At 39.3% G+C, this 16,625-nt stretch overlaps 1 protein-coding gene and 1 long non-coding RNA gene across 2 annotated transcripts; both read left to right on the top strand.

Moving 5' to 3' along the window:
* The first annotated feature begins 8,118 nt into the window (after window positions 1-8,118).
* Window positions 8,119-8,323, top strand: LOC124326890. Its single transcript, XR_006915937.1, has 2 exons — window positions 8,119-8,207; window positions 8,281-8,323. It is a non-coding gene; the product is annotated as an uncharacterized LOC124326890 (long non-coding RNA).
* A 550-nt stretch (window positions 8,324-8,873) lies between these two features.
* On the top strand, window positions 8,874-10,846 carry LOC124326427. Its single transcript, XM_046785259.1, has 5 exons — window positions 8,874-9,117; window positions 9,806-9,984; window positions 10,078-10,237; window positions 10,363-10,508; window positions 10,640-10,846. Exons 1-5 carry the CDS (start codon window positions 8,949-8,951, stop codon window positions 10,826-10,828), a joined length of 843 nt encoding a protein of 280 aa, XP_046641215.1. The 5' UTR covers window positions 8,874-8,948; the 3' UTR covers window positions 10,829-10,846.
* Window positions 10,847-16,625: the final 5,779 nt, after the last annotated feature.

Raw genomic sequence — 16,625 nt, 5'->3', positions numbered from 1 at the left:
TTTTTCCGCCCTTCTTTACTTAACTCTTCCTCTTAACATCGATTACTAATTTACCCGCGATAACGCAAACTTAACGCAATCCTATTGCCTAATGCTAAAATGACACTAATCGATGCAGAAATTGTCACAGCAACAACCTGATCAATCCCCTGTCATATCACCCTTTAATTTAAGAGCTATTGCTCGAATATTGGGCATTGATGCAACTGTCTGATTATCGGCCACGGTTACCCATAGTTTAGAAAGCCGCGCCAACAAATCATTGTCGGAGGTGTAAGGGGGTAGGGGGTAAAACTAGAGAAAATCGAGCAAATAAGGTAACTCAACCTCTACCATAGGCTGACACCATCCGCCAATACACAGTAAAAAGGCGTATTTTTGAGCTACACGTATAGAAACTTTCAGCCGCGACTGTATATGGTTTTATTTTAAGTTGACGGAAGGTATAGCTTAGGAAGCTTACTGTATACCTCTCATTTTCGTTCATTCTGGTGGGAAAGTTGAAAGACCGAAAGGAAGAGAAGAAGAGAATAACGGAAAAGCGCAAAATAAATCCAAAGAGGAGGAATAAGGTGTGCTTTTTAGTATAGGCTCCAGAGCACATGCAGCAATGGTGGGAATTACCGGCAATTAAGACCTGCTGCTGCTGCAACTGCTGATGGCCGGCATCAGCTCAAATATAGCCATTAATAAGTCTTGTTTTATTTGATTTGATTGACATCAGTAGGCCTACACAGCACAGATGATGGGCGACCATGCTGAGCTTGGCGAATGCTTGGCATCATGCTGCTGCTGCTGGCTACTGATCTCTTACGATCTCTCATCTAAATATATTAGAGAGCCATGGCCCTATATTAGAACCGTCGTCCGTTCACCACAGCACTCAAGTGGCCGGGACTCGATCATCTTGGGTTACTTATCTTTGGGAATCAGAATATCAATTATATCTCAGTTTTCACATAAAAAATGCATTGAATTTTGTATTATAGCGCGCTATATAAGCTACTATAATGATCGCTGAAATGTGACAACTTTTCAATGTAGGAGCGATAGGACCACACCATCACACTCAGCAATCATCAGCATCACTGATGGGGGTATAGTGTATATATTTGAAAATGCGAAAATGTATAGAGAACGATCGGGGAAATGCTGATGTGTTCGCATCACAAGTAATAAGGGAAGACGGGCCCCGGCTTACTGGGCGCATCGTAAAATCGGGAATTGTACCAGGCCACTTCGAAGCCAATGTATTCGTTCTTGTTGCCCAGAATTTTGATGGATCGTCTGAGCCCCGGATTGTGGCGCGAACTGAATCGAACGAATCCTCCTCCCGCTCCTGTGGCATTCATCGATTCCAAGTCCTGGAGAATGCGCACTCGCTTCTGGTAACTCTCCAACGGATCGTCGGCCGTGAAATGGATTTCGACGGCCAACTGCTTGACTTTGCTGGCCAGGAAACCGGATTGCAGCATCTGCGGGATGACTTCCCATTCGTAGAATTCAATGTCCATTTTGAAGACGTCGATGAGCGTCGTGTTGCCGTGGTGGCCGGCCAGCATCTGGTAGATAGAGTCGGCCGTCTTCATGTTCCACCCGCTGGGATTCTGCCCGTTCTCTTTGGCCAGGCCGAGGTTGTAAAAGTGAATCAGTTGGGTCCGATTAAAGTCCTTGACGCCCATGGACGGATCGAAGGCGTAGACGTGGCAGCCGAACTCGGCCATGTCGTCGTCGAACGTCCAATAATTGTTGATGCCGAACGAGTAGACGAAGCAGTTTCGGAAGACGGGCGCGATGAACTGGTCGAGGCAGACGCTTTTCTGGCCGTCCGGATGGGCCACACCGCCAGGATTGGCTGATCTGGCAATGGAAAGGCCGAAATCCATGGCCATTTTGCAAGTGGCACAGTTGGTCCAGTGCAAATAGTCAAACACTTGTTCGGGCGACATGAGCTCGGCTAGTTGATGCTGATGATGATGGCCAGCAGCACTGGCCTCTACTGCTGGCTGAGTGAGCAGGTACGGGACTTGCTGCCGGAAGGGCGAGTGCATAACAAAAACCACCAACACAGCCAGAGTGACGGCGAACAGGAATAAGCGCAGCAATAAGTTTTTGCGTGAACGGAATAAGGCGTTGCGGAGATCGTCCAGAAGTTGACCCATCTTTTATCGTCGATTAGATATATAGACTAATATATTTATAATAGAGCCGAAACCTATAGAGGGAAAGATTGAGACTTTCGGTTGGCTCAACAGTTTCCCAGCGACTAAAACATTGTGGCATAAGCCTGATGCTGCTGAGACACGGCCAACACGATTGACTGATGCAATATATAGAGAGTGCTGCCCACCCTACACTCTCATTCAAATGAGTGCTACTTAGCGCTATTTGGCTAATACGAAAACTTGATGCCAGATGTAGGACGAATTTCCGTTCACGAGTGAATGAATTTCTTTTCGTTTGGCTCATAATATTTTACCTGGATATCTGATCGGAATCGACCTTTGAAGGGTTTCAAATACTTGCGGTAGACGTGATCGTTGGAGCAGTCACCCGCCGTAAAGTGAATAGCAGACGACTTTTTAGTCGGACCCCCTCAGATCAGCTGATGCAAGTGAAACTGGATGTGTAGGTAGAATCTATTCTATCTACCGGATGGGTAGAATCTATTGCAACGAAATATTTCGTTGCACTAACTAGCCATTTTAGCTATTGCAACGAAAAATTTTGTTTTTTAAATAGAAGAAGGAAACCATCATATTAAATCGAAAAACAATTTTTTTTTACGAAATTTGACTTCTGTCATGCTGTGCTGGGATTGTTTGACTTCGACCTATTCCTCCTTCATGCTTCGACTGTGACGCTAATTTTTTAAAATATTTTTTTTTTACATATTTGTTAATATTATGTTTAAATTTTTTATGCTGATAGATTTATCGAGTAACCATCAAGTAACCTTCATTTCTAACAACTTGTACTCTTAAAGGGTTACCGCATCCAATTTTAATTTTTAACTTTCGACATTCTATGTTTTTCAATTACTAGGCAGACTTATGCAGATTTGGAAGATACTCAACAGTGTACCACTATTAGCCTACTCCTGTACATAAATTCATTATACTTTCATAATTAAATAAGGCAGAGTAACTTAGAATGGGGAAGTGTCGTTGGTTCCATCTTTCCCTTGATTCTTTACAGCTGGATTCCCCCCCCCCCTGCTACTTGGAAGTTTTTAAGGTCGTCGACTCGTCGTGAATTTAAGCCGGCAAACGAACTTTGGCAAGCACTGGGAAGCAGGAGGGAAAAAGCTAGCTCTTGTTGATTTGTCGGTCGGCTCAAAGATTCAACACTTCCCCATTCTACATTTCCCTGTCATGATGAAAGTAAACTTCATTTAGTTACTGGTGATGGTAGTCCACTGAGGTCAGACTGTGATAACATCTTCCCAATGTGCATTTAATGTACAAGAAAAAATTTGAGTAATCGAACCGAGGTTGTACCTGCCGGGAATGGCCAAATCATAGAAGAGAGTCCCATTGCCAAGAATTTTGAAAATAGAAAACGTCAAATGTTATTTTAGATTAAAATTGAATGGTAAACTAAAGGGTACAACTTTTTAGCACCATCAGAAATATATATTATAGCCTACAAACTGAGACAATGTTTCAAATCAGCGCCACAGTCGAAGTCTCGTCGAAGTCGAACAATTTCACAGAATGACAGTTTAAGTCGAATTTCGTAAAAAAAGGATTTTTTTTTTAAATTTAATATAATGGTTTCCTTCTTCTTCTTATGTTTAAAAAACAAATCTTTCGTTGCAATAGTCAATATCTGTAGTTAGTGCAACGAAAGCTTTCGTTGCAATAGCTAAAATGGCTATAGTTAGTGCAACGAAATATTTCGTTGCAATAGATTCTACCGGATGTGTACGATGTTGTTGAAGACGTTTTTATCCTGATCCTCGTGTTATTTGGCTGAATAAACTCCTGACGACCATTTTAACACTGTTATAGGCCTACAGACCTTGGTCAGCATATGATAAGTAGCTATCGAAAAAGACAGATCCACAAAAATAACAAGGTAATAGTGTTTCCATTGACGCAGTAGCCTATGTATACGAAGCAAGTACGAATCTTTGCACAAACTTAAACACCTACACTTCATTTTATTGCATAAAAACTATTTGATTGTTGTAATAAAGTTATAGCCTACTACAATATTCAGTAGGTCATAGGCAATAATGCAATAATGTATCAGCAGCACCATTGTTAATGTAGCCTATATTTTGCTCGCTGAAAGCCAATGGAATGTGATGGCTTAACCCTTATTTGACACAATATGGGCGTCCCTAAACTGCGAAAGCGAAACGCGAAACGCGAAACGCCTAAAATGCGGAAAAGCTGTGCGAAACGGACCAAAATTTTGGGACCGTTTCGCGGGACCAAATGCCGGAGGGCATACTAAAGAGCGAAACATCTTGCGAAACAAAAAGTTTTCTTTTTCTCCACAGAGGTCCAAATTGACGGAGATTGCCGCCATTTTTCATTGTCTCCCGCTATGATGAGGCATTAAAGGAGGAAGGGGGGCAATCAAATTCGATTTCTTCGCCACTACCCCTGTATGTTTTAATGCGCATTTTACGATTATTAAACTAATGAAAGACATAGAGCAGCACGTTATGGTGATATTTTTAAATAATAAAATATTAGGTAATGGCCCAGGGATTATACATTGCATTAAATAATTTAAATCAACCAGTAGGTATACGTGCACAAAGAAAGAATCCAGAATCGGCCATAACAGTATGAGTGCCTTATATCAAGCTAAAAATCAAAGCTACCATGTTCCAAATCAAGCTAAAATTTAATCAGCTAAAACTTTCCTTAAAATTAAGAATGTTAATCTGATTGATACTGATACATGGAAACGAGAAGTTCCATTAGGCCTAATTTTTTTATACCAATCTTCTAATTAAAAACACCTATTGCATATTGCATTCAAGGTATTCCGTATTCATGGTCAACACACAAATAGACCAATAAATAGCCATAAGGTGCGCGAAACTCGAAGTCTCGAAAAATTGAAACTCTATAACAATTTGTTTGTTGATGGAGTCCATTGTCGTCTGCTACCAAGACGTTTACACTGCGACGTTTCTACCGATTTCGCAGTTTAGTACGGACCCAAAGACTAAAATGCGAAACAGGGTCCCAACTTTTGGGTCACTGTTAAAAAACTTAACAACTATTTCGGGGTTAAACGCCCTAAATTCTGACCAAACCAGATCTGGGGTTCCCAAACCCGAAAAATTTGTATCGTATCGCAATACGAAACGTTCGGGGTTGTATAGAAGACAAATAAAAGATGCGACTTGGGCCAGAATCGAACCTTCAACCTATGACTTGCTAGCTCAGCTCACTATCTAATTGACCAATTGACTTATAATCATATTATATATTTATGAATTAGATTTGATTTCCTGTACGTAAGGACTTAGAAAGTTTTATAGTCTTTGTTAGTATAGAAAATAAGAGTTAGAGGGTAGCGGGCGTGTTTGTCGAAAATACTAGTACTTAGACTTAATATTATACGATAGAATACTTACGTTTTCAGAAATCGATATAATTTTTAAGGAAGGGATGCTTGAAAATATTTCAAGTTGGAAAATTGATCTACTTGACAAGTAGTTTGCAAATACTTTGATTAATATAAAAATGAATAAACTATAAAAATTTTTAATGTACTTGAAATAATTCTATCGCTGCTGCATAGTTTATAGAAAAGCTGAACTTGTCATTATGTCTCTGCCGGTTGCCGACGGGATTACTTTGCTAATCATGACTAAAATCTATGTCCCAATTAGGCTTATATATTATGCACTCCCTAAATGTCTGGCCATGCCCAAAAATTTGGGGGTAGTTTTCCCCAAATATTTGTAGTTAAATTTGAAAAAATGAAAGTGGTACGTAAAACCCCAGAATTTTCGAAAAAAGTCAAAATTTCGTGCATTTACAAATTTTTGGTGGTTGGCAACCCCCAAAAATTGGTACCCTTTTTAACAGTGGTCCGTTTCGCACAGCTGTTTCGCATTTTAGGCGTTTCGCGTTTCGCTTTCGCAGTTTAGGGACGCCCACACAATATGGTATACTCATCATTCATGCAAAAATTTTAAAAAGGGTGTTTGTCCGGCATATTTCTGGGCTTTCATCTGATATTTTGGGGTGCAGCATACAGCAGCAATCTTTTTCATGTAAACTTACCGTCAATTTTACTTTCAGACATTGATTTATTGAAAACGATTTAAATTTCATGTTGTCCATTATAAGAGACTTTTGTTAGTCAATGCTTTTCCTTTTTATTCTTCTCTATTTTGGGACAATGGGGTTGTTTAAAAAAAAAAAAAAAGAGACCAACTGGTTTGTAAACATTATGGGTCCCATTCAATAGTAGCAAATTGTGTGTCCCTTATTGTTCTGTTCTGACGACTTATTGGATTTATCCTGCGAGTTGATTTGATTCATCCGCATAGTTTCTTTTTTCGATGCCCGATGGTACTTGTTATCAACGCGTAGTTATTACAGTTACTATAACTTCACTAGTTGAATGGTCTAAAGGGCCCCCATCTCTATCACAGATTGGGTTTTGTTTTAGGCAACTAGGCTCGGCTGTTCGTTTGTTACGGAATTAGAATTTGAGCTCCCGTTTTTTTATTTTCAGTAGAGCAGAGATATTATTAGCCGCATCAAAGATTTATCCAGCCATCATGTATTAGATGGCTATGCTAGGCTTCCATTTTAATCCCGCCTTTTCAAATCATTATTTTCAGTTTTACTTTTAAACAGATTCGGCCCTGTCTGCTGCATAATTTCGTCGGTGTCCAATGGCGTCGTCCATCATGGCGACGGCCGACAACCAGCAGTTTCAAGTTTCAAAATGGCCACGTCAATGCTGTGACCAAGTGACTAGGCACCTGCCACATCTGGCGAGTCTTATCAGATTCAACAGGTAAGCGAACCATCACTGTCTTTTATCCTCATATCTCAAAATGAACAGAGCTGCTGGGCGGCACATTTGACGTTCGTTTGTTTCCCCTCCTGGCCACTTTCGTGTCCATCTTTTTCGATCTTTTTCGATCGTGTTGCGTTCGTTCATCCGAACTGCCTGTCGTTTTCTCTATCAACTTGCGTGATATGATATACCTGGCACAGCCAACGGCACGACGTGACTCATGTGGGTTCCAGCACCGCACAGCTTACACTTGTCACAACTACACCGATCCGTCATCGATATTAATTTTTTTTCCAGATTAATTTAGTTTTGCAATTGAATTTGAATTCATCGTGGGATTTTATTTAGGAAACGAAGCCGACGTTCGTTACACGAAATGTTGTTTCATGCCGGGTTGGGAAATAATATTGAAAATAATACTCTGCTTATGCACAGCTTATCAAGTTAGCCAGATCCCACACTCGTGTAAATTAACTCCGGCTCACCAGCCTTTTTTAAATTTTTGGTTATTGGTTTAGCCAACCAGACTCATGACTCAACACTTCGTCCTTAAATGTTGAACAATAGGGTTGGTGCATGAATAAGGGATTCGTTTGAAAAAATATCATCAGAATCAGTTTTTCACGCTGATTCTCATGGTATTATTTTTATATTTTTAAAATAAAAATTTCCCCCCGTAATCTCACTTCAAAGTTGAGATTAGCTCCCCCCATTTTAAAACGGACCCCACGCCATTTTTGGTGGGCGGTCCTTAAAATCTGATAAATTTTGCTCTTTTCCCCCCCTTTTCACCCTTTTTCGTGCTGCCTATACCCCCTCATTTGCCCTTAGGGCCGAAAGGCGAAAGACGAAAAGGGTGAAAAGGGGGGAAAAAGAGCAAAATTTATCAGATTTTAAGGACCGCCCACCAAAAATGGCGTGGGGTCCGTTTTAAAATGGGGGGAGCTAATCTCAACTTTGAAGTAAGTATTTCCCCCCAAGATTACGGGGGGAAATTTTTATTTTAAAAATATAAAAAAAAATACCATGAGAATCAGCGTGAAAAACTGATTCTGATGATATTTTTTCAAACGAATCCCTTATTCATGCACCAACCCTATTGAATTAGAATTGGATTAATCGTAATTTTTATTTGATCTATACGAACGAAGCCGTTGAGATACACAAATGAGACAACGGCAACCGATGACGGTGAAATGGTGATGCACTTTTCCCTATGCTAGCCTATACTAGGCTAATGTGCTCTATAAAATTGTGTTTTTGGTTATAAAGGTGTCGATTGTTTTCTCATCGAGTTGGCCAGAAACTGACGAAAGTCAAGAATAAAACGCGGAATTACAAGTGGGAAAGTGGAAGCTAAAAAAAAACGCCTCTTACAGGCACATGGCCTTTTATTGCCATATATCCTTGCCCATACGGGTCACAATCAAAGTTAACTTTTACATGGGCACTTGGCTTATAGAGAAACAGTTGGTCTGCAAGCTCAGTGACGTTAGCACGTGGTTTATTATCGGCTTTCATTCCTTTGAATTTCTTCTTTTTTTTCTGTTTTTTTTTGTTTGTTGAAAAGACGAGCATTAAATATGGCGTCTTTTTTGAATGGGTGCTGTCATTTATTTCCAAGGTGTTTCCGGTTGAACCACACTCTGACACAATACCTGGTCATTTTCGGGAGTCTTATCTTCTTTTTCTGTTTATATTACGGTGGATATCACCGATTACTGTCGGCAGTCCTGCTGGTCAATTCGAGCAGCAGTGTTGATGACCGGGCCAAGAATGTCCATCCCGTTGAACAGCTGACAATAGACACCAACACGAAATTTAGACCTCCTATTACCACTACAACAGCAGCAGCAAAAACAACAACAATTAACAAGCCATCAACTAGTACAATAACCAACAGTATTAGGCCTACAACGGTAAATCCATCGTTATCAGCGATGGCGACGTTCAAGTCGACTTGCAGCGCAGCAGCTGATGGCAGGGGCCCCAGCCAAAAGGTCATCGGCTATTCCATGTACGGCAAGAATTTCTCCGAGCCGAATTTTTACAACTTGTACTTGAAGTCGTTTACCGAAACCCTCAGGACACTTCCAGTCAAATATCCAGGTATATACAGTCGTGGCTGAAAGTTTGTATACCTTGTGCTCAAATATACGCCTTTTTACTCTGTATTGGCGGGTAGTGTGAGCCTATCACAAGAGAAAGGGGTTGTTATTTGTGCACATTTTTCCTTGTTAACCCAAACCCCTCTACCCTCTCTTTTCTTAACTCTACCCTTTAACATCACTAACTATTTTAGCGCGATGCGGCAGACGGTTAAGCAACCCTTTTACCTGGCGCAAAATGAATAGAGAATAAGGCTGATAGACAAATTCTATTAATTGCCACTATTCTGTCACCCCACCGTTTAATTCTAGAACTCTTGCTAATCAAGCGTTCGTAAATTTCATTTTGCGTTCCGTAAAAGGGTTGCTTAACCGTCTCCCGTTTCGCGCTAAAATAGTTAGTGATGTTAAAGGGTAGAGTTAAGAAAAGAGAGGGTAGAGGGGTTTGGGTTAACAAGGAAAAATGCGCACAAATAACAACCCCTTTCTCTTGTGATAGGCTCACACTACCCGCCAATACAGAGTAAAAAGGCGTATATTTGAGCACAAGGTATACAAACTTTCAGCCACGACTGTATATAGGCTATGAAATCTAATTTTATTTAGGTTGGCGAGATCTAGTCGTCAACTTCCGTTATTAACTGATGCTTTATAGAAATAAAGAAATTGCTGGCCATCATTTTCGACAGGCTGGGTGGTGAGGATTTACCACGAGCTGAAGAGCGACGACGTGGAGAGTTGGAAAGTCGTCGACAAGGTCCTGGACTTGGGACCCAACGTCAGCCGTGCTCACATTGACCTATGCAACGCGACGCAAATCATCAAGGATCGAAAGCTGGGCGATCTATTCGAGATGACGTGGCGTTGGGTATATAATAAATATAATTTTGACCTGCTGGAATTTAAAATGTTGATCAAGTGATGATGTCGATTGAGGTCAATTATATATACAAATGATTAGTTGCCGATGCTGGACGAGCTGGTGGACGTGTTGATGTCGAGGGACTCGGACAGTGCCATCTACCAACGTGAAATGGACGCCGTGGCCGAGTGGTTGGCCAGCAACCGAACCTTCCACATCATGAGAGATCACCCGCAACATTGCTTATTCTTCGTCGGATGTGGGTGTCTCGGCTAATAAAATAATTTTCTAGCTCTCTAGTATACCAACATATTAATAGTGTAATAGCCTATTTTTTCTCATTCAGCGCAAAAGTTATATACAATTCATTTCGATCATCATCAGGTTGTTGGGGAGTGAAAATCAACCAAAGTCGGGCGGAAATCGTCGCCATCGGCCAGAAAATGTTCGCTGCCAATCACGAGCACCGCAAAGGCTACGACCAGGATTTACTCATCAACTATTTCCGGCCGTTGGCTTCACAAAGCTTGGTAATAACTATACTATAATACCAATATAACTTCATTCGTTAACGTCAGCATCAACTCTTTATATTCGGTTTCACGTTAATAATAATTATGATGATGATGGGGTGTATGACAAATCCTATATATGTCAGCAGATTTCGCACGACAGTTACTGCTGCGGAGGCTTCGCTAGCCAGCCGTTCCCGACGCCGAGAGTCAATTATTGGTTCGTCGGTGCGCCGCTCAAGACTCCCGTGCAAACGCTCAACGTCCCGTGTCCCGAGCAATGCCGGCCGCACAACCTGACGGGGCCGTTGGCGCAAGCCAATTGGACTTTGTGCTGAGACCGCATCGACATCTCTCATCTCCTCCCAGCACTTAGATCTCTAGACAGCAGCAGCAATTCGTCATTTCACTGTGCAAAGTTGGGGAATCTGAAACGTATTATGTGTTGCCCGGCGTTTGTTTATTCGTCGACAAATATACACAAGAAAAACAATCATCTTGCTAGCGTGCGATATGATATTATATCTGTCTTAATTGTCGCTAGAAATTTTGGTCTAAAAGCTAGGGTACGACTATATATGATATATATATAGCCCAGCAGGGACTCAAGCTTGCTGATGATGGAGAAGCTTTTATACCGGTTTACGTATTACAAACCCCAAGCTATATCCCCTCTATATACGCCGCTGAATTGAGCTAATCCACAATTATATTAAAGAATTAAAGATTGATAGGATATTTTTTAAAAAAGGATGAATACTGATGGGTCCTCGGATCCAATATAACTCAAAACGGCAAATATAATATTATAGAAAAAAGGGGAGTCATCCCGTCGTTGTTGTCTCTCTGCTAAAGCTAAACAAAACTATGCTTTTTAAAAACGCTCTTTTGTTTGCGTGAACAAAGTCAGTGCGTGAAAGACTACTAGTCTATTGTTCAATCGTTTGAAAAGAAAGCGTGGGCTATTTGAAATGAGAAATGTAGACCGACTCGTGTCATTACTGTAAGATGATTTCAAGAAAACTAGAAAAAGTTATTCAGTTATTTTCACGCCCAATATTTGAACAGCCAAGCCAATCGAATGAAATAATAGCAAACGTATTTCTTGCTATTGAGATGATCAAATTGTCTACCAGCCTCATCGGAAGATCCTTTTCCGCACAGCAGTGGGTGGGAACAAATGTTGCTAGAAACTCCCACTAATAAAATATTATAAATTATTCGGGTTTAGCTATAAACATTTAGTTTGATAATGTGTTTATTCTCCAATGAGACTTGCATACGTCTCTTTATGATTTAAATAACGAACAGTAATGCTCCGCCTACTGCGTATCATTCGACGACCGAAATGAAATGCAGAATATGGGCGTGATTAGGGGAGAGTGGGGCGATCTGGCGTTCGGGTCGGTAGGCTCAATTGATTTCTTGATGGGTTAGAATTGCAATAAAATATTCAAAAAATCAGGAGATGTAGATGTTACTAATGCGCATCTTAAAACAAAATTTCATGGTAGTACGACGAACGGTTGAGGAATGAAAGGTAAAATAAATTTTTCGTCTTAAAATTGGGTCGTCCTACTTTGACTTTCGAATCAAGTATCGGCTTTCCCGATTACTTTAAAATTATAAAAAAATATGGAAAATACTCTACGTTATCTCCTCTTTAAGCCTGTTTAGTTTGTTTTATATTTACAATAGTTTAAATAAGAGATATTCAATAATATACTAAGACCCCTTTGTTGGGGGCGCATCGGCCACATAGCGTCGGGGCTTTTTGGCTTACATAAAATTGCATATGAAGCAGTAAAATTATTTGTGTTCGACTTTTTTCGTGTTTTTAGTCAACTATCATACTTAATTAAGCTTTTTCATTGATATTCCGTTGGTGGGTTGCATTATTGGTTTATTTTTTTAATTTTAAGTTTCTACTGTCAGTCAACGGTTTTTCCGTAAGAAATACAGGGGCCGAAACACCCTGGCGATGTGAGCAAGTGACCCCGTATCTGGGGCGGGTTTGCTCTTTTTTTTTTTTTTTAAATCGGCAATAACCTAGTCTTAATTTATTTAGATCGGATTGAAAAAATCACCATTTAAAGCAGGAAGAATTTTCTATCTTTTAAGATTTGGTGGATCTAAATACGTTGGAAAATAAGGGAATGGGAGCTAAGAGAAAAAAAAGTGAGCCAGTCGCCCCACTCTCCCCTACTATATGGAAACGAACTTTGGATAAAATATATTATTCGCTGTAATTTCTCTAGTCATATCTAAGCAAATTTAAATATTAATAATCTCAACATCATCAATATTCAAATTTATTATTGGTCGGAAATAACAATATTATATTATTAATATGATATCATGATTTCAATCATTGTTTATATAGGCCACGTTTGGTTTGTCTGAAACGGAATTCAATTTGGTGAACTGCTGGTAGAACTTCGTTGCGTAACGATTGCAAAATTCGTACCGAGTCGAGTTTTTGTCGTACATCAAATGCAGCAAAGGTTGGATTGCTGTCCTCCATCGTTCCGGCACGAAACCGTCCAAGATCAAATGGGCATCGTAATAATTGCCGAAAGAAGACGGCTGAATCTGGCTCGGATTCCAAGAGCTACGGTCGATCCTGGATAATCCGTCGTCAGACACTTTGAAGACAGAGTCTTCCGTTGAGTTTTGGCGATGTATCCACTCGTCGATACGAATGCTCATCATTTTCTGATCCATGTACCAGTCGTCGGAGGCGAATACCACAGGTTTGCGGGCCTTTTCGCCAAACACCTGTTGGAAGTAGTCTAGAATGTTTTCTGAATCATTCAGCTCGATGGCGACCGAAGAATTCCCGTTCATGATCTCTCTCCAAGTAGCCGCACTAGCCCCAACGTTCATCATGTGTAACATTTTGTAGGACTTGCCACCGAAATTGAAAGGACCGAAAAAATCACTATGCAGAAGAATGATGGATCGATTCACTCCTTCCGGCAGGTAAAAGTGTTGTTTTCGCAGCGGCCACATGTCTGAATCTGTTGTCATGACAAAATCGGTCGATTGACCTGGAAATCTCTTCATGTTGGCAACACAAATCCTGACCACCTGACTCAACATCATTCGGTTCTCTATCTTGCCGGCCATAAACAGGACCGTGGCAACCGGAAGACTCTCCAACGTGTCGAGTACGTGGGATAGGACTGGATGGCTCTGCCATTGGCTTCTCTCACCGATGATGACAATGATGCTCTCGAATCCGATCCTTTGCCAAGCGACAACAGTCAACGGCAGCCCGTATGGAAATGAGTCAATGAAAATCACTGCAGATCAACGAAAATCATAAAAAAATCAATAGACAGTCTGAAATGTCATAGAATGTCAGTAAGAATGTCACGCAAATATCACTGGCGATGATTTTCTATGATAAATCAATTTACAAAGTCAGTAACAAATCGTTGGAAAATCAAAGATATTTCAAAAATTAGAACAGAGTCCAAAAAACTCATTGGTTTATCATTAGATCCAGAAAATGAAGTATTTTGCAGTGATTAAACTTAACTTAGTCATTGAACTAATCAATGAACATAACGTAAAAATCCATGGAATATTTTTTTTGAAAAATTACTGATTTTCTACTGATATTTACATTTTCAGTAATTTTCAATAAACCTTTGAATTTCTTATCATTTTATTGCCATACTTCATTGACACCTATAAATCAATAATCAGCATCTATTTATCACTAAGAAATCATTCCAATGATTAATAAATGATTGTTCAATGAGTCCCAAACGGTAATTTTGATTTTATAATGATTTTTATACAGCTTGCTATTGATTTTAATAATTACTTCTCAGTTCATATCACTGAGCTTTCCTCAGATTTCAGTGATATTTCAGGGATTACCACTGAGAATGATTTTTTATCCAATGATTTCTATTGATTGATTGAATACTGCTCAGTTTAAATCACTAAGTTTTCCCAACATAAATTTTAATGATATTTCAGTGGCTAGCAGCCTAGCACAGTTGACAAATATCACGACAGGGATTTCCAGAATCATTTTATTTTCACTGATTATCAATGTAAATCATTAGTTATCCCGATTAATATTTTCCTGATAGTTCATTGACTTTATTGCCGATTATTACTAAATAGTGAACATAGTGAATGAAATACCATTACAAATGATTTCTCAAATATCAATAAATTATCACTGAAAGGCCTTTGGAATGCTTTTCACGTTCTTCTTATGAAGAATCATTGACTTTTATTATTTTGTTGCGTCGAAATTAATGATATTAAGGGTGAATTTCCATATGTAAGAAACATACGGCGTTGTTAACATGGTTAATATAGAATCGAATGTGCAACCATAGGCCAATGGTTATCGCACGCTCCTATGGATCGAAAGGTACCGTGTTCGATCCCAGATCGGGGATTATATAAATATGAATCAATGAAAATAACTCTGAGTACGATTTCAGTTGGTACCTTCTTCATATGATGATGGTAAGACGGGTGGTAGTCTTGGTTTAACGCGAAAGCGACTCCTAGGCGAACAGCGCAATCATCGTAAATATGAAGGAAGATACCATAATTTTGAGACCTACTTTAAACGATAATATCCTAAATGACAATATAATGATGTTTCTAGTGATAAATGAATGATTTTTTTCGGGCTCGGTTATAATTTCTATCCGCTAATTGATTTTGCAATGACAAATATTTCGTTACTGGACTCTATCCTATTTCTAGCATTTTTCTTATATGTTATTTCATGATTTTGTGAAAGATTTTGTGATGATTATAAAAATACCAAACACACCACCAACACGTTTTTCTTTTTCTTCGAAAAAAAAATTGTTTATCACAACGCCTGATATAGATACGTATGATTTAGATACTTGAACTGACTAAATTTATCGAATGTCCAACGTCATAGGTAGTTGGTTATAGAGTCTAGCTACCACTCAAAATTGCGATGATTCAAGTCCCGATGCGGAAAATTTCAACCCGTGCTACAATTAATTCTAACAGATAATAGGTAAGTAAGTAAAATAAAAAAGGAGAACAAGGGTAAGGAAAACCGACAACAGGAGTTCAAAACTGGTAGAGAAAGAAAACTAGAATAGTAAAATTTTAGCTTTTGAATTCATTGGATACAAGCATTAAAAAATCAATCAATAAAAAAGCATTGAAAAACTAATCAATAAAAAAGCATTGAAAACTTCACATTAAATCAGTCAAAAGTAAGAGAATATATGATTTGAAAATCAATGAAAAACCATTCATTTCTCAGTGATAAATTTATGCTTAGTCAGTAATAATCATGTCCCAATTTTGATGGCGATAATCATTGGAAAATTAATCAAGCTAATATCCTTCAATTATCAGTGATTAATCAAAGGGGCGTTTTCATACGGGAGGTAGAACGCGTAATCGAATCCACGGTGAGTGTTTAATTTTTCCGGCGTGGCGCAGCTGAACACGGCAAACCGTCTACTGCTGTCTTCGACACGAAATGTTGACGAGAGACGACGGTAAGATGTCTTGAAAAATGCCGTGTAAAATTCAAAAACACAGGCCGCACAAATGAGACAAAGAATCACTCTAGAGGTTTGACTTCTCAACGGAAACATGCTGATGGTTTTATTATTATATTTTATGTTCTTAAATTTTTATTAGGCTCGGCAGGGAAACAACTATAGGCTTGGTTGTATAGACTTGCTTTTAAAATCCCACGAAATGATATATAATTTAATAGGGACGTGCGCTGACAACAACGTAGGTAGCCTCTATCTGCCAACTACTAGGCTAATATGATGAAATAAACTGTAACCACTGTAACTAAATAATAACTAAATAATAATAAACCAACTGCCTTTTACTAATATGATGAAAATAACTTTAATATATAGCTATAGTAGATATAAGTCACGCAGCAAGCAGCAGAACCCTAAAATAATAACCGAAGCATTATTGAACCCGGCCGGTATATCCTATCGTCAAGTTAAGATGGAGGCGGAGTCCGTTTCGGCGACCTATCACTGTTGAAACATTAACCATTGCGAGTTCCTATATAGCTGATGTGCGGCGATAGGGCTTCCCCAAATGAAACGATGATGGAGTGCGCTTCTCTTAATATAT

The sequence above is a fragment of the Daphnia pulicaria genome, chromosome 2 (assembly GCF_021234035.1).
Source record: "Daphnia pulicaria isolate SC F1-1A chromosome 2, SC_F0-13Bv2, whole genome shotgun sequence".
NCBI classification, from domain to species: domain Eukaryota; kingdom Metazoa; phylum Arthropoda; class Branchiopoda; order Diplostraca; family Daphniidae; genus Daphnia; species Daphnia pulicaria.
This window is presented reverse-complemented; position numbering and strand designations above follow the sequence as displayed.